This window comes from Myxine glutinosa, chromosome 3 (assembly GCF_964187855.1).
Source record: "Myxine glutinosa chromosome 3, kmMyxGlut1.1, whole genome shotgun sequence".
NCBI classification, from domain to species: domain Eukaryota; kingdom Metazoa; phylum Chordata; class Myxini; order Myxiniformes; family Myxinidae; genus Myxine; species Myxine glutinosa.
The window spans coordinates 137,304,438-137,326,785 of NC_136263.1; the positions used below are offsets into that span (position 1 = coordinate 137,304,438).

The following is a 22,348-nucleotide window of genomic DNA, read 5'->3' on the forward strand; positions in this document are numbered from 1 at the left end:
TGGATCTGGATGCAAGAGTTTTTTTTAAATCTTAAGTGATTCTTCACCATTGATAGGGCCAAAACGATATGTAGGATGATATTTCAAAAAGTTGTGGACGACTTATGACAAAAGTTGTTGGATGAGTTGGTTGGGCAACAAGAACAAGCCAATTAGATTTTCGGTCATTTCCGGATCCAGATCCGACCTATCAGAGGGATACAAAACGTAAACTGTTCACCCTACCGATGTATGCTCCCTAGTTTATAAGTGACATTCTAGTTTATAAATGTTGTCCTCCAAACTTTATAGACGTACTCACATTGTAATGGTACAGCGCTGTACATACTTTATAGATGATCTAAGGCTGATTGACAGTCGTTGTCCCGCTTACCCCTCTTGGCACTTCATTGCCCAATGTGTAAATATTCAGTTACACCTACTTTTAATGGAATCCTTTCAAGTTATGAAAACTCTGAGGTGTTGATGCACCAAGGCATGGACCTTCCCACTGTAAAATACAGTAGATTTGGTTTGAACAAAGTACTGAGCTTAACCCAATTTGAGTTACTGTCTGAAAATAATTACAAACGGGCTATTTTTATTGTCAATTTTGTAGTTCAGTGATGCTGTCCATACGTTTATCCCTTTGTGTGCTGCTGTCGCAGATTTGTCACAAGATGAAAAATCCCTTTTTCTTTTTTTTGAAAATGACCAAAAAAAAGTATTTTTTAATGAAAATTTTGAATAAAAAAAAGAAAAAACGATGCAGCACACAAAGGGTTATTGAGTGTTATTTGATGTGAAATCCTCCACAGACAACTGATTGGTTGGTACTTTTATAGGTTTAAAAGTTCGTATCATGGTTGGTTTAATTTTTTGAGGATTGTGTCATTCTTACATAGGAAGTCATCAAATCATTTGAAGTTTGATATCAGATTTCAAATTGGTGACTATTTATGCGTTTATATCAAATTTATGAAAATGACAAAAAAAACACAATCATCTTCTTCATAGCCACCTCAAAATTATTTCCCCAGAAAATGTCCCCCCCACTTTTCAATAGCAATCAACGCCCCTGATACGTTGTATGGTAGTAATGTTTAATGACGCCTGTCAGCACGCATGGTAATCAAGCATTGCATTATGTAACTAGAACGCCACTCAGTAGAGCGCATACTCCCGCCGTGGGTCAAGTTGGAATAGTACGATTTCACAAAAGTTTGAGGGAATAGTTCAGTGACAAGACAAGACAACACAAGACAGACACTGCACAGATATATATTTAGAATATATAGAAGATAATGTAAAAAAGAAAAAAGAAAAAAAAAAGCAGTTTCACTTATATTTTCCGATTCAGCGTTCAATTCTATATAAGTGAGTGTATTTTGAGGCATGTGTGACTTCAAATAAAATTGTAAGTCAGGTAAAACGTTCGTTTCATTCCTTAGGGGTACAACATGTAAAACTGGCCCAAACGTCAAAACAAAACTCGCTCATTTCAAGTCGTACAAGCTAATGCGACCACTCATTCTTCAGGGAAGAATCCCGTGCACATGCTTGTCACACTTATAACTCACCTAAGTCTTTATAAGTTCATCAAATACTGACACCGCGATTGACATTCGCTGAGGTAAATGTTGATATCTCTTCTGAGGTAAAAAAAACAACAACAATAAAAAACAGTTTTAAAGCATTATACGTATAAAACGATACATTTTATGAAACGGGGAAACCTAATACACACTTTGGTGGTTTTAAAATGACAGAATGTCATTATTAGAAAAAAAAGAACCTTGAAGACGACGCTGCTAACAAAATACACCGCTCTAACGCCTAACCACGAGTTTAAACTACATTTACAACAAATATGAAAACTATTTTCATATCACAATGTTAAATATAGAATGTATAGAAGATAATGTTAAAAAAAAACGAGCTCTATCTTCCAATGGTAAACAATCCTTCAAAAAATTCCTGGATCCGGAATAATATCCTGAGCTTCACCAAAAACGAATCAATTCTTCCTTATCCCAAGGGAAATAATCCCACCAACTTTCATCCAAATCCGTTCAGAACTTTTCCAGATATCTTGTTCACAAACACACGAACGCACACACGCACACACACACACGGACACGATCGAATGCATTACTCCGGCGTTACCCTGCGTAGATTACTAAAAAAAAAATAGCATTGCGTAATTTATGAACGGCCCCATATTAGAGTTAAACAATCAGTGACCATGTCACAAATCGGCCTGTTCTGATATTGAAGCGCGGTGCTACGCACGCAACTTGTTTGCCGAAAAAGGTAAGCCACAACGCGTAGGATCAAAAGAGTCTTTATTCTAAAGCTCAAACTGTAGCACTGACTTGCTCGGGGCTGCGAGCCCCGTGTATATCCCGAGGCCACGCCTACCCCTCGGGCGTGGCCGACACCCCATTGGTGTGCGGAATGATGTCACCGCGCCAGCGGCCATGCCGGCCCAGGCGTTCGAAGAGCGTGTGGAGATGGTGGAGGTGCTCCTCACGGGACGCGCTTGCGACGAGGATGTCGTCCAGGTAGACGTAAACGAAGTCCAAGTCGCGCAAGACGCTGTCCATCAGCCGTTGGAACGCCTGAGCCGCATTCTTCAACCCGAAGGGCATCCGCAGAAACTCGAAGAGGCTGAATGGTGTAATGACGGCCGTCTTCGGTATGTCCTCCGGCCTGACGGGGATCTGGTGGTATCCGCGGATGAGGTCCACCTTGGAGAAGAGGGACATTTTCGCCAACCGGGCGGAAAAGTCTTGGATGTGAGGGACCGGGTAGCGGTCGGGGGTGGTAGCATCGTTGAGGCGGCGGTAGTCTCCGCACGGCCGCCATCCCCCGCCGGGCGCCGGCACGATGTGCAGCGGCGATGCCCAAGCGCTCTTGGAGCGCCGTACGATGTCCAGCCGCTCCAGCGTAGCGAACGCCGCTTTCGCCACCGCGAGCTTCGTCGGCTCGAGGCGGCGTGCCCGGGCGTAGACCGGTGGCCCGACGGTGGGGATGTGATGCTCCACCCCGTGCTTGACGGCCACCGCCGAGAAGGTGGGCCGCGTGAGGGCCGGGAAACTGGCGAGGAGGCGGGTAAAGTCATCCGCTGCCGGAAGCGTACAAACCAAACTCGCCGGGACGGAACCGTTTAGCAAGCCGCTTGGTGAGCCGCTCAGTGAGCCGCTCAACGAGCTGCTCAGCGAACAAGCGAGCGAGCTAAAGGTTTCGGCCTGGACGAGCCGTCTGTGCTTCACGTCCACCAACAACCCATTTGCACATAGGAAGTCCGCACCGAGCAATGCCATGGGCACACTGGCGGTTACGAACGACCATTGAAAGCGTTGCCCTCCGAACCGCAGGGAGAGGCAGCGCTTCCCGAATGTGCGTATGGGTGTACCGTTGGCTGCAAGCAACGCGGGGCCCCGGCCCGCGGTTCGCTTGTCGGACATGTGGGCTGGGATGACGCTTTTTTGCGCTCCTGTATCGCAGAGGAAACGGCGCCCGGACAAGGTGTCAGTGATGAATAAGAGGCTGCCGGAATTGCCGACGCTTAGGGCCGCTACCGAGCGCCGGCTTGGTCGTTTCCCGACTTGCCAAACGAGCACGGCGGGCAACACTTCTTAGCCTTGTGGCCGAACCTGGCGTGGAAACGGCACCAGGCTTGCGGCGGAGGCCGCGGCTTTCGCAGCTGCGGTGGTGGTGGGCGGGGCGTGGCGGCGGCCACGAGGTGTGCATCAGCCTCGGGACCCATGAGGTGTGCAGCCGCATCAGCCTCGGGATACACGACGGCCGCACCGAAGCTCGCCCGCGTGTCACAAGCCGCGAAAAACTTGTCGGCCTCGATGGCCAGAGCGTGGGGTTCTCCTATTTTGGAACCGGCCAACGCGAGGCGTACCTGTGCTGGTAGCTGGCGTAGAAAAAGCGCCCGGAATAAAAAATCTGGGGCTTTGTCACCCAGCAACGACAGCATGTAATCCATCCGCACCGATGGTCGTGTGTCGCCGAGTTCGGGAAGGTCCAGGAGGTGGTCCGCCCGTTCGAACTCCGTGAGGCCGAACGTGGCGATGAGGAGACGTTTGAGCGCCTTGTACTTGTGCTCTGCCGGTGGGTGCCGCAGGATGGACATGACTCGGGCGGCTGTGCCGGGCCCGAGGGCGGTGATCACGTGGTAGTAACGCGTCTCATCCGCCGTTATTCCTCGAAGCTGGAACTGTGCTTTGGCCTGCACGAACCATACCTCGGCCTGTGCTTCCCAAAACTCAGGGAGCTTTACCACGACCGCGTTGCTGGCCATGGCGCGTTCTGTGGTCAGCGACGGCTGAACCAATCGGGGTCACCAGTGAAGCGCGGTGCTACGCACGCAACTTGTTTGCCAAAAAAGGTAAGCCACAATGCGTAGGATCAAAAGTCTTTATTGTAAAGCTCAAACTGTAGCACTGACTTGCTCGGGGCTGCGAGCCCCGTGTATATCCCGAGGCCACGCCTACCCCTCGGGCGTGGCCGACACCCCATTGGTGCGCGGAATGATGTCACCGCACCAGCGAGCCATCGTGTCCGCCACAATATAACAGTGGGGAGGGTGACGTTGGATAAGAGGTGTCGAGTTAGTCTTTTAATAGTGTATTACATGTCGTTTTCCCAATCGGGTTGTGACCACAGTGCGGTCTTTCTTGTTTGTACACAGAAATATACACTTGTGCAGGATCAATGGTGAATGGGGAGACAGAAATTATACATGAGTGGATGGGTGGCAGGTTCACGTGGTATACCATGCACCTGCCCCCTCCCGCAACTGTAGTTATTAATACAAACAATATCTTTCATCTTAAAGGGACTCCTCCACTACATTAGTTAGGTTGTTGCTGTCTGTCGGTAACAGTATCAGCACTCGGTCTGCTGACATGGCATTTGGACGGACTCTCTCCTAATGTTTTCAATGGAATGGTCTCTGCATATCTGGTGCTGTAGTCCACAAGGACTTGTCACTACATTGCCCAATGTGTAAATATTCAGTTACACCTCCTTTTCATGGAATCCTTTCAAGTTATGAAACATTTGAGGTGTTGATGCACCAAGGCATGGACCTTCACACTGTAAATTACAGTAGTTTCGGTTTGAACAAAGTACGTTGGCAGGCCAACGCATCAAGACTGCGTGACGTGGCGATACTAAGGATGTAATGGTGACCCGTGTCAGTCGGATGAATCTGACTGACCATTTATATGGCAGCTAGTCTGAATGGAATGTCAATCGGGAGCATCTTCTCAAATGGAGTTCTTGGTGTGCTCCCTTTGTGAATGGTCATATGGCAGGTGTCACAAGACTGGCAACATCTGGTGGCTTTGCTTTCCCGGTTAATAGATATGAGTATTATTGAGGATACTACCATTTGTATTCATGTTCCCCACGTGCTCTTAACTCAACCTTCATGTTCCCCAATCTGGCCAACCTCAACACATGTTGATGCAGTGGAAACGCCTCTATCACTTCACAGAGGGGTGTAAACAGATTCGCCCTCGGATTTCCCAAGACCTGGCAGTGAACACGCTCCTCTTCTGGAGCAGCTCTTCTCTCTCTCCTCCTCTATTTGCACATCCTTCTGCTATATTGGTACCTTTGGTGCGAAATGTCCTCTTGCTGCATCTTATTCAGCTGATCCCTGTTCACAATGGGACATCTGGACCCTGGTGACACCATAGGAGGAGTAAGCTGATCAGCCTTCTGTGCCTGGACCCAAGTAGACATCCCACCAGCTTCTTGCCACAATGTGTCCGGATCATCTGGTGCTTTGCTCCTGGAATATTGCCAACAGGTCGAAAATTGCATCCGGTAGCCATTAGGCTTCAATTACATCAGTCGAGTAGGGGCAGTGCCTACCTCGATCTTAATCATCAGCACCTTCCGTATTGTGTTGTCAATCATCAGCATTCGTTGAACTTCCTCAGGTGCTGGTCTTCTTTCACCTTGACTCCGCTGCAACCTGTGTCCCTCAAAGCCTGTATGCAAGCCCTTTTGACCTTTATTTATGTATGACAAAATGTGAGTCAATGCAATCAGTGCCAGCGGCTGCCAACCTCCCTTCTTGTATTATTCTCTTACCATTTTTTTTTTTTTTTTTTTTTTTTTGTATACAAGATCGAGGCTCGTGAAAGAGCTAACATTAATCACACAAAAAGTCAAACTGACACATAAAACACAAAATAAGGGGAGCGGAACACAAGATGGGGAGAGAGGGGGAAGGACACAAACACAACATTTGAGAGCAGGGACATCGAGAGAACTGTTGGAGGGAGAGGGCTTGGGGGGAGGTGGGAGAGGTATAATACATATGGACACTGCAATGACTTCCAGGAAAGAGGTTGGAATTTCAAAAAAGTGTATCTGGGGTGAATTAGCGGGGGTAGAAAAGATCAAGGTTTTGGATGGGGGAAGATAAGAGATGGTTGTGAACAGCTGTTTTAAAGACCTGGAGGGAGGAGTGGCATTGAAGGGAGTGGGGGAGTTTGTTCCAGAGGTGGGAGAAAAGGGGAATGAAAGGGGAATGAAAGAGTGAAGGTGAGCAGAGAGCCTAGATTTTGGCAGTTTTACCATAAGAGGGTTGCTGGCAGATCTTGTGCGACCTGAAGGAATATTTGGGGGACAGAGCACAGAGAGAGCTGGGGGAGCAAGGCCGGAGAGGAGTCGATGGAAGACAGAAAGACCACCAACCTGCCTGCGGTGAGTGAGTGAAAGGCCCTCGGAGTTAGCTTCATCGCAGGAGATTCCAATGATTTTCAAAGCTTTGGTTTCAACAGCGTGAAGCCGAGCTAGTTGTGAGGCAGGAGCACCGGCCCAGAGGGGGGGGACAGTATTCCATTGAGCTGCGGATGAAAGCCTTGTATGTGGTGAGGAGCTCAGGTTTGCCAAGGAAGGACTTTGCACGACGGAGGATGCCCAGTCGGCGACTGGCTTTGGCGGCCAGCTTGGAAATGTGGTTTTCCCAAGAAAGATCATGGCAGATAGTGAGACCCAAAAGCTTGAGCGACAGAACTTCTTGGAGAGGATTGTTGAGAAAGTAGATGGGAGGGTTTTACAGTCGGTCTTTTCGGAGAGACATAGTAAGAGTGTGAGATTTGTCAGGATTGAAAGGCATGTTCCACTTGTTTGATCAGTCTGTGATTTTTTTCGAGGTCTGCAGAGAGTGAGGAGGCTGCAGACTGCCGATCTGAGGGATGAGGAATGGAGCGGCAGAGAGTGGAGTCATCAGCAAAGAGATAGAGAGGATTTTCCAGAGAGTCGGAAAGATCATTGATGAAGACCAGAAATAGCACAGGGCCCAGAACACTACCTTGGGGAACTCCAGCCAGAACAGGAAGGGGAGATGAGAGAAATCCATTCAGGGCCACACGTTGCCTACGACCAGAGAGGAAGTCTGCAAGCCATGAGTGGAGATTTCCATGGATACCATAGGAGGAGAGTTTGGTGAGCAGAGCTGGGTGCCAGACCGTATCAAAGGCACGTGATTTGTAATGATATGAGTTCCCACGTTATGAATATGAGTTATGCACGTGATATGATATGAGTTACCACATAAAACAGGAGGCCACCTTATCAAAGTTTACTTGTAAGTCAAAATAGGTCAAAGGTCAGATCAGAACCATAAATCGGTCCATATGACCTAATTTACCAAAGCTAGGACACTCCAAGGTGCATCCTAACCTGTATGAAAGCCATAACCCTTTGTCAAATTAAGATGCCAGACCAATGCCCACTTGCTTTAATCTGAAGAGGCCGTGGCAAGGTATTCCACCCCCCCCCCCCCCCCCCCACCAAGTATTCACTGGATTAGTTGAAAGTCATTGTGGCCATAAACCTCAAATTTGTGACCAATTTTGACCTTTGATCCCCTGTACAATTCCAAAGGTTACTCTAATCTAAACCATTTCTACATATGCCTAGAGGGGCTGTTTGACAGCAACTTTTTTTCCAAATGGCATCTATATGGACTGAAACACAAGGAATAATAACGAGGCATGTGATTTTTTTTGGGTTTCACCTTTGACATCTTAAAATCGGAACGTGTGCCAAAATTTCAAAATAAAAAAGGTTTGGTGTGTATTGGAGCAAGGTACCTTCTTGCCAAATTTTGAGGCTTGGTTCATCTATCTATAATTCCAGTAATCTCTGTCTGTACGTTTGTACGTTTGTACGTTTGTCTGTCTGTGACCGCTGTTTCTCGACAACCACGGGTCCGATATACTTTTAACTTGCCAGGTATATTGCTGGGGACCCGAGGATGTGCCTTTTCAAGGTTTCATATTAATCGGACAATTACTTACCGAGCTATGTACAAAAAACGATTCAACCAATCAGAGAGCAGCGAACGATCGCGTGTGCCGGCGTTGCGAATGGACCAAACCATTCCATGTAAATAGAGGGGGGGGTTCTGTGGTCGTTGCGAATGGACGAAACCATTTCATGTAAATAGAGGGGGGGGATTGTCACTGTACTCGCAAGCCGTTCGCCGTTCGCTTTGGCGTTGCGAATGGACCAAACCATTTCATGTAAATAGAGGGGGGGGATATAATTTTAGATAGATATATAGTACGGGCATATATATAGTACGGGCATGCCCTAGTTCATGAAATGAAGGAAGGTGTGTGAAACACAGGAAATACAATTTTTTTTCGTGTCGTGTCGAGACTCATGGAGGTAGAACACAGACCGGATAAGGACTAACAAAACGAAAAGAACAGAAGAAAGAGGTGAGTGGAGGGGAAGAGGAAGAGGGGATGGGGTGGAGGGGAAGAAAACAACAACAACAACAGGAGGATTGTGGGAGAAAATAGAGAGAGACTTTGAGAAATAAGGAACGTGGGGAAGAATGAAAGCATGGGGAGGACGGGGTGAACAAGATGGATGCAGCCGCAAAGTCTCATTTACAGAATAGTCAGGTTCACGATGTTTTTTCGTTCAAAATTTTGGTAGATTAGCAAAACTATACATTTTTGGAATATTCAGAGCATGAGGAATCCAAAAATTAATGTTTACATTTGCGTAGACACCTTTGCGAAAATGACACTCAGGACAGTGATGAAGATCTGTAAAAGCATATTCCTGAACGGTATAGACCTCGTAGATCCTGTGTATAGGACTTATAGTTCAATCTGATACTACCTATAACTTCCTATAACAACCTATAACTTCAAAGGACTTGCAATATCATGTATTATGTAATACAGTTATATCACAAATATAAAGACAATGGTTTTCAATTACCTTTGTTTGTTGCTTTTCTATAATCCTGAGCACTATTTTGAGGCCTTTATTGGATTCCTTGACCCAGAAAACATAGGATTAGCATATTTAATTAAGTCTCTAGGTTGACTCGAAGCCACATTTCAAATCCCACATTTCAAAACCACATTTCAAATCTGTCCTCCAAAGCCAGTCGCCGACTGGGCATCCTCCGTCGTGCGAAGTCCTTCCTTGGCACACCTGAGCTCCTCACCACATACAAGGCTTTCATCCGCAGCTCAATGGAATACTGCTCTCCCCTCTGGGCTGGTACTCCTGCCTCACACCTAGCTCGTCTTCACGCTGTTGAAACCAAAGCGTTCAGAATCATTGGAATCTCCCACGATGAAGCTAACTCCAAGGGCCTCTCACTCACTCACCGCAGGCAGGTTGGTGGTCTTTCCGTCTTCTACCTACTCCTCTCTGGCCTTGCCCCCCCCCCCCCCCCCAGCTCTCTCTGGGCTCTGTCCCGCAAATATTCCTACAGGTCGCACAAGATCTGCCTGCAACCCTCTTATGGTCAAACTGCCAAAATCAAGACTCTCTGCTGACCTTCACTCCTTCATTCCTCTTTTCTCCCGCCTCTGGAACAAACTCCCTCACTCTCTTCAATCCCACTCCACCCTCCAGGTCTTTAAAACAGCTGTTCACCACCATCTCTTATCTTCCCCCATCCAAAACCTTGATCTTTTCTACCCCTGCTAATTTCACCCCAATTCCAATTTTTTGAAATCCCAACTTCTGTCCTGGAAGTCCTTGGTGTCCTTGTGTTTTATACTTCTCCCTCCCCCTCCACCCCCCCCCCCCCACTTCCCACGCCTCCGCTCCCCAAGCCCTCTCCCTTCCACACATCTCCCTGCTCTCAAATGTTGTGTTTGTGTGCTTCCCCTTTTCTTGTTTTTCCGCTCCCTCTTTTTATATATTTTGTTTCTGGTTGATTTGTTTGTGAAGTAAATGTTCGCTGTTTCACGAGCCTCGATTCAGAAAAAAAAACAAACAAAAAAAAAAAACGCCGAGATCGCGCAAAATATGTATTTTATGGCGGCCATTTTCAAAATCCAAAATGGCGGCCATGCAGGTGTCTGTGCAAATGCCAACATTGATTTTCAGATTCTCCATGCTCTGAAGATTCCAAAAATGTACAGGTTTGCTCATCCCAAAATTTTGAACGAAATTATATTTGTTAACATAGTGAACCTGACTAGAAGTGGAAGGAAAAATTGAAAACCAGGAAAGAAGTTGGCTTGAGGAAGGTCAATATGGGTAGAAAAGGTCTTGGTGGTGAATGGGAATACCTCGGAAAGGTACCCTCATTCACCACTATAATGTTTTCTACCACCATGATAAAAAATGTTTTGAAAGATATCTTGGAGAGGTTGCATTTATAACCTAAATGCAGATGGGCCCGCTAAAGATACACCTTTGTCCAAAAAAACAGCATCCTCCGTGACGAGCCAGTGTAAATGGAAATATGTGATGAGACGGCCCTCCTCCCTCCCTTTCTCTGGGTGCTGGTAGTGGAAAGTTGTCATTTTGACAATTATCCCCTGTGAGAATGGCATCAAGATTGCGGTTTAATTCCATAGGTGAACAAATCGACGAGCAGTCAGCTTGGCGGTGAGAGCACTGCCAGCTAAAATAACTTGTGTCCCAAGGAGTATTCCATTGAGTTCTACCATCACTACTCATCAAGCTTAACTCCAACATTTGTCACATTAGACTTGTTCATCTGTATTGATTCATTTCCTGATGTTTCAACAGCTCTCTGCTTTTACATCTTACACAGAACGATCATTGTTATTGAAATTTTCTGGATAAACAAAAGTTGTAAATACAGTATAAGAGACAATAAAAAAGTAAGTTGGACATTAAATAGTTGCATTATATTTTCCATTATCGATTAAAATGGTATGTACATCATTTTATGCAGGTAGTGACTGCACCAGGTGAGATTGATTGCAGTTGAAACTATGAAGGTAATGTAAAAACTTGTCTTGAGGAGAATAAAAATAAAATATGAAGGTAACTTTTCTGTGTATTTGTAAGTAATATATTTCTTGCAAAAATATATGTTATATCGGTGTGGAAAAATATAATGCATACGGTCTGGCACCCCGCTCTGCTCACCAAACTCTCCTCCTTTAGTATCCATGGAAATCTCCACGCATGGCTGGCGGACTTCCTCTCTAGTCGTAGTCAACGTGTGGCCCTGAATTTCTCTCATCTCCTCTTCCTGTTCAGGCTGGAGTTCCCCAAGGCAATTGCCTGGGCCTGTGCTTTTTCTGGTCTTCATCAATGATCTCTCTGGAAAATCCTCTCTATCTCTTTGCTGATGACTCTACTCTCTGTCGCTCCATTCCTCATCCCTCAGATCGGCAGTCTGCAGCCTGCTCACTCTCTGCAGACCTGAACAAAATCACAGACTGGGCAAACAAGTGGAACATGTCTTTCAATCCTGACAAATCTCACACTCTTACGATGTCTCTCCGAAAAGACCGACTGGACAACCATCCCATCCACTTTCTGAATAATCCTCTCCAAGAAGTTCTGTCGCTCAAGCATTTGGGTCTCACTATCTGCCATGATCTTTCCTGGGAAAACCACATTTCAAATCTGGCCTCCAAAGCCAGTCGCCGACTGGGCATCCTCCGTCGTGCGAAGTCCTTCCTTGGCACACCTGAGCTCCTCACCACATACAAGGCTTTCATCCACAGCTCGATGGAATACTGCTCTCCCCTCTGGGCTGGTGCTCCTGCCTCACACCTAGCTCGTCTTCACGCTGTTGAAACCAAAGCGTTCAGAATCATTGGAATCTCCCGCGATGAAGCTAACTCCAAGGGCCTCTCACTCACTCACAGCAGGCAGGTTGGTGGTCTTTCCGTCTTCTACCGACTCCTCTCTGGCCTTGCCCCCCCAGCTCTCTCTGGGCTCTGTCCCCCAAATATTCCTACAGGTCGCACAAGATCTGCCTACAACCCTCTTATGGTTAAACTGCCAAAATCAAGACTCTCTGCTCACCTTCACTCCTTCATTCCTCTTTTCTTCCACCTCTGAAACAAACTTCCTCACTCTCTTCAATCCCACTCCACCCTCCAGGTCTTTAAACAGCTGTTCACCACCATCTCTTATCTTCCCCCATCCAAAACCTTGATCTTTTCTACCCCCGCTAATTTCACCCCAAATCCACCTTTTTGAAATACCAACTTCTGTACTGGAAGTCCTTGGTGTCCTTGTGTTTTATACTTCTCCCACCCCCCCCCCCCCTTCCCACGCCTCCTCCCCCCAAGCCCTCTCCCTCCCACACATCTCCCTGCTCTCAAATGTTGTGTTTGTGTGCTTCCCCTTCTCTCCCCATCTTGTCTTCCGCTCCCTCTTTTTATATATTTTGTTTGTCTGGTTGATTTGTTTGTGAAATAAATGTTAGCTCTTTCACGTGCCTCGAATCTGTATACAAAAAAAAAAAAAAAAAAAAATGCAATGGGATGTCTTTTTTATGCCTCCGCCGACAAAGTCACCGGAGGCATGATGTTTTCGGGTTGTCCATCCTTCCATCCGTACGGGCTAAACCTCGTTTTTCTCAGCAACCATTTGTCTGATTGAGACGAAACTTTCAGTGTAGGAGTGACACCTATGCAGAATGTATTTTTATGATGATTGTGACGTCATAGATCACGTGGTATTGCAGCCATCTTGGATTAAAAGTAAATAATGAAAAATATATTTATCAGAAACCGCTGAATGGAAAAATTTTAAACTTGGCACATTGTCATGTACTCCTAATGGGGAACAAAAGCATGATAATGATGACATTATCGGTGAAGTGGTATACCAGCCAAAAATGTTTTAATCCAATTCCTTATCCTTAAAATCTGAAATTGCATGCACATGATCTATGACCCATTTGTATTGAAATATTAAATGGTTTGTGGTGTGTTTTTCTCTCTCTCTCGACACCTCTCTCTCTCTCTCTCGACACCTCTCTCTCTCTCCACACCTCTCTGTCTCTCTCCACACCTCTCTGTCTCTCTCCACACCTCTCTGTCTCTCTCCACACCTCTCTGTCTCTCTCCACACCTCTCTCTCTCCACACCTCTCTCTCTCTCCACACCTCTCTCTCTCCACACCTCTCTCTCTCCACACCTCTCTCTCTCTCTCCACACCTCTCTCTCTCTCTCTCCACACCTCTCTCTCTCTCCACACCTCTCTCTCTCTCCACACCTCTCTCTCTCTCTCTGCACCTCTCTCTCTCTCTCCACACCTCTCTCTCTCTCTCTCTCTCTCTCCACACCTCTCTCTCTCTCTCTCCACACCTCTCTCTCTCTCTCTCTCTCTCTCTCCACACCTCTCTCTCTCTCTCTCTCTCTCTCTCTCTCCACACCTCTCTCTCTCTCTCTCCACACCTCTCTCTCTCTCTCTCCCTCTCCACACCCCTCTCTCTCTCCCTCTCCACACCTCTCTCTCTCACTCTCTCTCTCTCTCTCTCTCTCTCTCTCCACACCTCTCTCTCTTTCCACACCTCTCTCACTCTCTCTACACCTCTCTCTCTCTCTCCACATCTCTCTCTCTCTCTCTCTCTCTCTCTCTCTCTCTCTCTCTCCACACCTCTCTCTCTCTCCACACCTCTCTCTCTCTCTCTCTCTCTCTCTCCACACCCCTCTCTCTCTCTCTCTCTCTCTTTCTCTCTCTCTCTCCACACGTCTCTCTCTCTCCACACGTCTCTCTCTCTCTCTCTCCACACCTCTCTCTCTCCACACCTCTCTCTCTCCACACCTCTCTCTCTCCACACCTCTCTCTCTCCACACCTCTCTCTCTCCACACCTCTCTCTCTCCACACCTCTCCCTCTCCACACCTCTCTCTCTCCACACCTCTCTCTCTCCACACCTCTCTCTCTCCACACCTCTCTCTCTCCACACCTCTCTCTCTCCACACCTCTCTCTCTCCACACCTCTCTCTCCACACCTCTCTCTCTCCACACCTCTCTCTCCACACCTCTCTCTCCACACCTCTCTCCACACCTCTCTCCACACCTCTCTCTCCACACCTCTCTCTCCACACCTCTCTCTCCACACCTCTCTCTCCACACCTCTCTCTCCACACCTCTCTCTCCACACCTCTCTCTCCACACCTCTCTCTCCACACCTCTCTCTCCACACCTCTCTCTCCACACCTGTCTCTCTCCACACCTGTCTCTGTCCACACCTCTCTCTCTCCACACCTCTCGCTCTCTCTCTCCACACCTCTCTCTCTCTCCACACCTCTCTCTCTCCACACCTCTCTCTCTCCACACCTCTCTCTCTCCACACCTCTCTCTCTCCACACCTCTCTCTCTCCACACCTCTCTCTCCACACCTCTCTCTCTCCACACCTCTCTCTCTCCACACCTCTCTCTCTCCACACCTCTCTTTCTCTCCACACCTCTCTTTCTCTCCACACCTCTCTCTCTCTCCACACCTCTTTCTCTCCACACCTCTCTCTCTCTCCACACCTCTTTCTCTCCACACCTCTCTCTCTCTCCACACCTCTCTCTCCACACCTCTTTCTCTCTCTCCACACCTCTCTCTCCCTCCACATCTCTCTCTCTCTCCACACCTCTCTCTCTCCACACCTCTCTCTCTCCACACCTCTCTCTCTCCACACCTCTCTCTCTCCACACCTCTCTCTCCACACCTCTCTCTCTCCACACCTCTCTCTCTCCACACCTCTCTTTCTCTCCACACCTCTCTTTCTCTCCACACCTCTCTCTCTCTCCACACCTCTTTCTCTCCACACCTCTCTCTCTCTCCACACCTCTCTCTCCACACCTCTTTCTCTCTCTCCACACCTCTCTCTCCCTCCACATCTCTCTCTCTCTCCACACCTCTCGCTCTCTCTCTCCACACCTCTCTCTCTCTCCACACCTCTTTCTCTGCACACCTCTTTCTCTCCACACCTCTCTCTCTCTCCACATCTCTTTCTCTCCACACCTCTCTCTCTCCACACCTCTCTCTCTCCACACCTCTCTCTCTCCACACCTCTCTCTCCCTCCACATCTCTCTCTCTCTCCACACCTCTCTCTCTCCACACCTCTCTCTCTCTCCACACCTCTCTCTCTCTCCACACCTCTCTCTCTCCACACCTCTCTCTCTCCACACCTCTCTCTCTCCACACCTCTCTGCAAGAGTGAGGCTTATAGAAGAGCAAAAAGTGCTAAACCATTTCTACCTGGGAATTCCTATTTTTAAGCAGTGTTTCAATATTTGGCTATGCCCTTCCTTCCATCCACCCATCCGTCTGTAAAAAATTAAGAACCTTTCTAACCCACAGTGTTTAATTCTAAAGGGTAATTCTGATGGATTCTAATGGGTTTCATTAGTTTTATGCTTTGCCCGTTTCATATAAAAAATGCCAAACTGAACCGTGTCCTTAGGACACGGGAGCGATTTTTATTATTATTATTATTTTGTTGTTGTTGTTGTTGTTAATTACCACAATTATTCCCACCACATGGGATTTACCGGGGAAAGTTTTTGGCTTAAGTAATTGACATACCTGCTGGTTTGACAAAGGAGAAATAAAAGAAAAAAAAATTCAACTAAGTAGCGGAAATATGGAATTTTTTCAGGGTGCCGGCGATAGCTCACCTACCCTTCCTGAAAGACATCATGGGATCTTTAATATCCACTAACTATTGCCGGCAGACGGGACGCCTGTTTATCGTTCATCTGAGGGACAACACACACAATGATGCTTCACCCTGCCTGCGAAACATCAGCATGACAGTTTATAGCTAGGTCTGGATTGAACCCCAGGCTAGACAGTTCAAAGGTGAGTGTACATAGCTCTAAGCCCATAATGGAAAGTGGATATGCTATGTTTATAAACTTTAGGATAACGTTACAACAGACTTGAAAGTCAAACATCATGGCCAACTCAACGGTTCTCATGGGTGAGTTCAGGTACTTTAGTTAGCATCCCAGTATTGGACTGGAATCTGAGATCACTCGGGATACAAGTTGTTGTGGCCGTTACCATGTTTGTTCGTGTTTTTATCTCCAGAACCATACCCGTTTTGTGAACTGCGTTCGCTTTTCACCAGATGGCAGTCATCTTGCCACTGCAAGTGCTGACGGTAAGGTACGTCAAAAATATTTACTCGGCCAATTCGAGGTTATTCATCGAGGTTAGAGAAATAAACTCATACTTGATACACTGAAGCATGTTGCTATTCATTTTACCACTGTATATGGTTTGTGCGCCATAAGCGATCCTACGATAACTCGTGAAACACCCCATACCAGTTGGGAAAATTGCCCACACGTGCCAGATTTCGATAGTCGTGTCATCAACAGACGTTGTATAAATTGTAAAGGAATGGTCTTGTAGTTCAATTTTATGGGATCATAACCTAGCAGAGGAGTTTCAATTTGGAAGGATAATTGTATAAGTGGGCACCTCCATCACACAATTTCAATCTTAGCTGTCTCCAAGTCATTTGTGGTGAACGTTGTCATGAAGAACATTATTCTTACCATGGTGGCAAGACCAATCTCCAGCACACCCAGCAACGCCAACGAATAGTCCACAGAGCTTGCAGCTTGCCCACCAGGACTACTTGTGCACCATTGTGGCAGGAACGCAAAGATGACGTAGTAATGAAAAGCAGATATGGCTTGCACTCAGCTATTCACATGACGTCTGCAAAAATAAAAATAGAGATGTGAAAGTTTCGAGGCAAAAAGCTATACTCTGTATATGTAAAATGATAAATATGTGATGTATTTTACGCTGGAGCAACTTGCACTTGCTCCACATCACCACGACTGGGAGAGACAAAAAGTGACGACTGCACCAGAAGTCGATCGACAGAGCGATTTATTTTGGGTTTCTAGCGAGGTTCCCACTGGAAGCCTATTGTTCTTGTAAGGATTATTGTTATTCTCACACATTTTGTGGAGCCGGTTCTGAGAAAACCATTATAGCTCTACAAAACTCTCTCTTGAAACTATAACTCTTTGAAATTTTAATTAAGTGCATCATGAATTTTGTTTTTGCAATTTTGACTTACATTGGCTGCCATTCCCTATGACCTCATAAACTTTAAACATCTTCTTCTCCAGAACCACTGAATGGATCAATGCGAAATTTTGCAAATCTAATCATCAAGCCATGTGGATAAAAGTTTGTGAAAAAACCCCATCAGTCACGTGGATTGGCGGACATATTGGATTTAAAAATAAAACTTCAAAAATCTACTTCTCCGAAACCACTTATCCGATCGATACGAAACTTGAAACACGTTTACATTCCGATGGGGGAAAATATTTGCAAACTATGACGTCATCAGTCTTGTGGTTTGGCCACCATCTTGAATTTGAGAAAGTAATCTTTACCGGAAAGCCTCTTAACGGATCAATGCAAAATGTCAAACATATGATCAACCACTGATGTGGGAAAAATATTTGTAAATTATGACATCACGTGATATGGCGGCCATCTTGGATTTAAGAAAAACCTTTAAACATCTTTTTCTCTAGAACTGCTGAACGGATCAATACAAAACTTCATACGTATGATTGACTGAACATGAATAATTTTCTTTACAAACTATGACATCATCAGTCACATGGAATGGTGGCCGTCTTAGATTTAAGGAAAATAAATTGAAAATCCATATCGAGAACTGCTTAAACGATCCAAAACAAAATTTACAGATATGATTGTTACCGATGTGGAAAATTTATTGAAATTATGACGTCGTCAGTCATGAGGTATGGTGACCACTTTGCCTGAAAGCCTATCATTATTGCTCGCAGTTCTAGTTATTATTATTATTATTATTATTATTATTATTATTATTTTAATCCTGATTGCAACTTTATTACTTGTGCTGTTAGTACTGTTTTGGATGTAAATGCTTTCATAATGCATATATACTCATTGATTTCCATTTAAAAAAATATTGAAAACTAGCCGAAACCCGTGGAACATCCACGGAAGGGAGGATGTGGTGTATGGATAGAGTGTACCATTATGGATGGCATCGGGGAGCGCTCATGGGATCTTCTTCTTCCGTTAAGCTCCAATTTTTTCTCTTTAAGTTAAGTCCAATCAGTCCTCTCTGCTCGAAGTGCTCAGGCCATGCCTTCCCGCTCTCATACTTTTATTTCCGTTCAGTGTAGAAAGACATTGACATATCGTTCGTCTGTTTTCAGCTCGTTATCTTTAAGCTTCCTTACGTCTCGCCACCTGCTACACCGCTCTGAGTTACGAGGATTTATGCAACGCACCCTGAGTATCGCAACGTCACTCCATTTAACTTTATTAAAATGACGATAAAGACGTTTCCTTATATATCCTAATTTAAAATGTTCAAGGGAATAAAAAGACCATTTGGTTCACACCACCCATGTTCACACCACTCGACTGTCCAATCAGCGGACGGCTCGCTTCGCCTTCGCCCAGCAGACGCCAATACGATGGCGTCGTAAGATGGCGTCGTATCGGCAGTTAATCGGATGCTTTTGGGCCCCAACGTCGGCTAATTCAGATTTTTCGAGTATGGCTGTAGGTGATAAACAAAGAGCGCGGTTCGTAGATCGTAAATCCATTAGTGCCGTGGGCATCGGGTCACTGGGTGCAGCGTAAAAGGGATAACAAAGTCGAGTCCTTACACTATTATTATATAGATAAATGCCATTCACGTAGAAATGTTGATTTGCCATGATTTGTTCAATAATGAAAACCATGAAAGTGAGGTGCATGGAAGCAAAAACCTTTTAAAAATGTCTTTGTAATACCTTAACCCTGATCATTGCCTTTTCATCCTCGAATCTGCCAGATAATTATTTATGATGGCAAGACTGGTGAAATGGTGTGTGGCCTGGGACGGGATAAAGCCCATGATGGGGGAATATATGCGGTAAGTCTGCCTTGAAACACTGCAGTCGTAGTCGTTAACACAAGTTGTATGGGTGTTTTTGCGGAACTTCAATAAAATGCCTTTTTTTAACCTTGTCTCAATCTAAAATGAAGAGGTTTATGAAGGCAATAATGTGCAAATTTTCTTGGATGTCTCAAAGAAAAATGACTTGCTACAAAGTCTGCCAAAATACAACTCTAGAATAACCTCATCTTGTCCTGTCATGTTTTTGTCGTTAATGTCGCTGTTTATGCAATCATTGTCAAACTACGTCTGCCTACCTGTACACTTTGTTTGGGAAATATCTGATGTACCAGGCACAAATAATTTTGAACTTTCTCTGAAGTTTTATTTTGCCAAATGTGGATCTTTCCAAATAAATTAACAAGTTTTCCAACATTTAACATTAACCATGTTGTTGATTTAGAATTTGCTTAGAATTTGTAGATTTTATTTTGTTTCTATGACGGTTGCTAGGTAAGCTGGAGTCCTGATGGTTCTCAGCTCTTGTCCGCCTCTGGCGACCGCTCGGCACGCTTGTGGGATGTTGCCAAGGCCACTGCAATTAGCACGTTTTCCTTTGGGTCAAATATAGTTGATCAGCAACTCGGTTGCCTGTGGCAAGGAGACTACCTCTTGAGTTTATCCATGGACGGTCGCATCTCCTATCTTGACCCAAGCTGTCCAACCTGCCCGCACCGTGTTATCCATGTAAGGTGCATGTTCTTCGTTATTAACTTTCTAATCGTATGAACTAAAAGTTGAAAGTGTTATTTAAAAAAGTTTTTCTTTTATTCCACACCTATCCAGGGCCACACCAAGTCGATTCAATGCCTCACAGTACACAAGCCTAAAACGATCATCAGTGCCAGCCATGATGGTCACATGAATATCCTTTTCTGGAGGAGTAAATGCAGAACTTTCATGTGAAGTCAAGACTACTTTATTTTGTGCTTGCCTGGTATCTACCTGAATCACTGATATGTCATTATGTGTCTTGAAGAACAAAGTGAGATTTGTGTTAAATCTTCTCTGTAATTGTAATATGTAATTGTATGTATTTGTAAATAGATTTGTGATATTTATGACTAGTTAAGGTTGGTCACAAAAAGGTGGTAATGCGAAATCTATGTCCTATGATAGATGAAACAGCTTTTCACCCCCATCTCAGATCACCCTCATCCAAAACAATGATCTTTTCTACTCCCGTTAACCACCCCACATCCCACTACAAATTTCCAGTTTTTGCTTCCGAAGATTTTCCTTCTGTATCCACCTTGTCCACCATGTGCATCTTTCCATAAACCTCTTTCCTCCCCACATCCCTTATTTGTACAAGTCTCCCTCTATTTTATCCTTCAGCCCTCCTGTTGGCGAATCCCCTTCTCTCTCTACTGTTCCTTTTGTTATGTTGCATCCTGATCCATTCAGTGTTGTACCTCTTCCACAAGACTTGACTTTGTATACAAAAACAAAACGATGGAGAAATTTGGTTTCTGCCTTGACCAAAACTGCACTCAGCTGGGATGCAGAGAATGGAGTTGGCAGCACTTTCAAAGGGCAGGGACACACAAATCAAGTGTGTGGAATGGGTGTTGAAGATGGAGACTTGTTACTCAGCTGTGGCATGGATGACACGCTACGCTTTTCGGGGCTATCACCTCCGACCTTTCAGTGAGCTGCTTCTCATGGCTTTTTGACCTGTTTGATTCCACAGGATATATACACACACGACTTTTGGTTTATGATTATAACCAAACAGGTTATATCACATTTGACGTTAGTTGGTCTTTGTGGAATAATGCACATTTATGTATTTACAGAGATGTATTTACAGTGAATATTTAAAAAAGTCATGCTCACTGCATATGTCACACATGAACACTATACCCATTCTCAAATCCAACCATAAAAGGTATAGAGGGAACATCACAGAGTTGGATTAAGGTGTATATACACACAAGATTGAGGTATACACACATATCAGGCTTTGACCAGGTTGATTGTATCCACCGAGTCTGGGAGATTGGCGGTTGGAAGAAACTTATCGCTTACTGTCATCACTTATGGCGAGAGTCTACAGTAATTTTTTAAAAATGAAATTGTGTAATCCAATGTAATCATTTCCCTGATATGTACCAGTGCCAAGCATGATAAAAGCTTCGACACCTTGCATTGTATTGATTATTTTGGCAAATAGCCATGCGGTTCAATAACTTTTTCAAAGTTTTTGTGCCAGCCATTTACCTTGCCCTCTGCAGTGCAGAGGACATGCTCAGACTGGAAAAACAACCAAACTCCCTGGCTGTGGGTCCCGATGGATATGCTGTGGTGCTGTGCATCGAACAGGTAAAATTCCACCTAGTGTACCACCGGGCATGCCAATTCTGCTCTCCAAAATGGATCTTTCAAAAGCATTTGTATGCATATAATTCGTTTAAGGCGATAATTGAAACTCAAATTGCAAATCCTGTGTCTAGCAATTTTGATCAGTCACTGACTTTGACAATAATGACTTCCGCCACCAAGGATGGTTACATTTTCAACCCCCTATCGGTTTGTCTGTCTGTCTCTGAGCAGGATATCTCAAAGTTATGGACTGATTTGGCCAACATTTGGTGGACATGTTGGGTATGCGCCAAGGACAAATTGATTCGATTTTGGTGAAGATCTGGATCCAGATCCGGATGCTATAATTTTTTGTGATTCTTAAACATTTCGAGATAGGACCAAAAACGGTATATAGCACGATATGTCTGTCAAAGTTATGGGCGGATTATGACAAAACTAGGTGGATGAGTTGGTTAGGTGACAAGAATAAGCCAATTCTATTTTGGTTCAGGTCTGGATACAGATCCAGCCTATCAGTTGGATACAAAACGTAGAGATATGCAGTCTACCAAATTGTTAACAGTTTTACTTCTTACAAATAAGATGCAGCTTTTGTGAATCTAAGGCGGAAGGGAAATGTAAAATGTTATATGAAGTGGTTTTGATGGGTGAGCATTGTTTATGGATAATTTCCACCTGTATTTTCTCTTCCAGCTTGTTCTGCTGAAGAACAGGAAGAAGGTTTACACCTTGAGCATTGAGGACTATGCACCTCAAGATGTAGATCTGCACCCTTCAGGAGACACTGTTGCTGTTGGTGGAGACGTGAGTTTACTATTTGG

At 45.2% G+C, this 22,348-nt stretch overlaps 1 protein-coding gene across 1 annotated transcript in view; it reads left to right on the forward strand.

Annotated features, from left to right (window-relative positions):
* Window positions 1-22,348, forward strand: part of WDR1 (WD repeat domain 1) — a 34,893-nt gene that overhangs the window by 7,228 nt on the left and 5,317 nt on the right. The window contains exons 6-12 of the mRNA XM_068110057.2: window positions 16,313-16,390; window positions 19,095-19,175; window positions 19,653-19,886; window positions 19,986-20,064; window positions 20,693-20,849; window positions 21,437-21,524; window positions 22,221-22,331. Coding sequence (XP_067966158.2) covers window positions 16,313-16,390; window positions 19,095-19,175; window positions 19,653-19,886; window positions 19,986-20,064; window positions 20,693-20,849; window positions 21,437-21,524; window positions 22,221-22,331 — 828 coding nt within the window. The remainder of the gene's footprint in view (window positions 1-16,312; window positions 16,391-19,094; window positions 19,176-19,652; window positions 19,887-19,985; window positions 20,065-20,692; window positions 20,850-21,436; window positions 21,525-22,220; window positions 22,332-22,348) is intronic.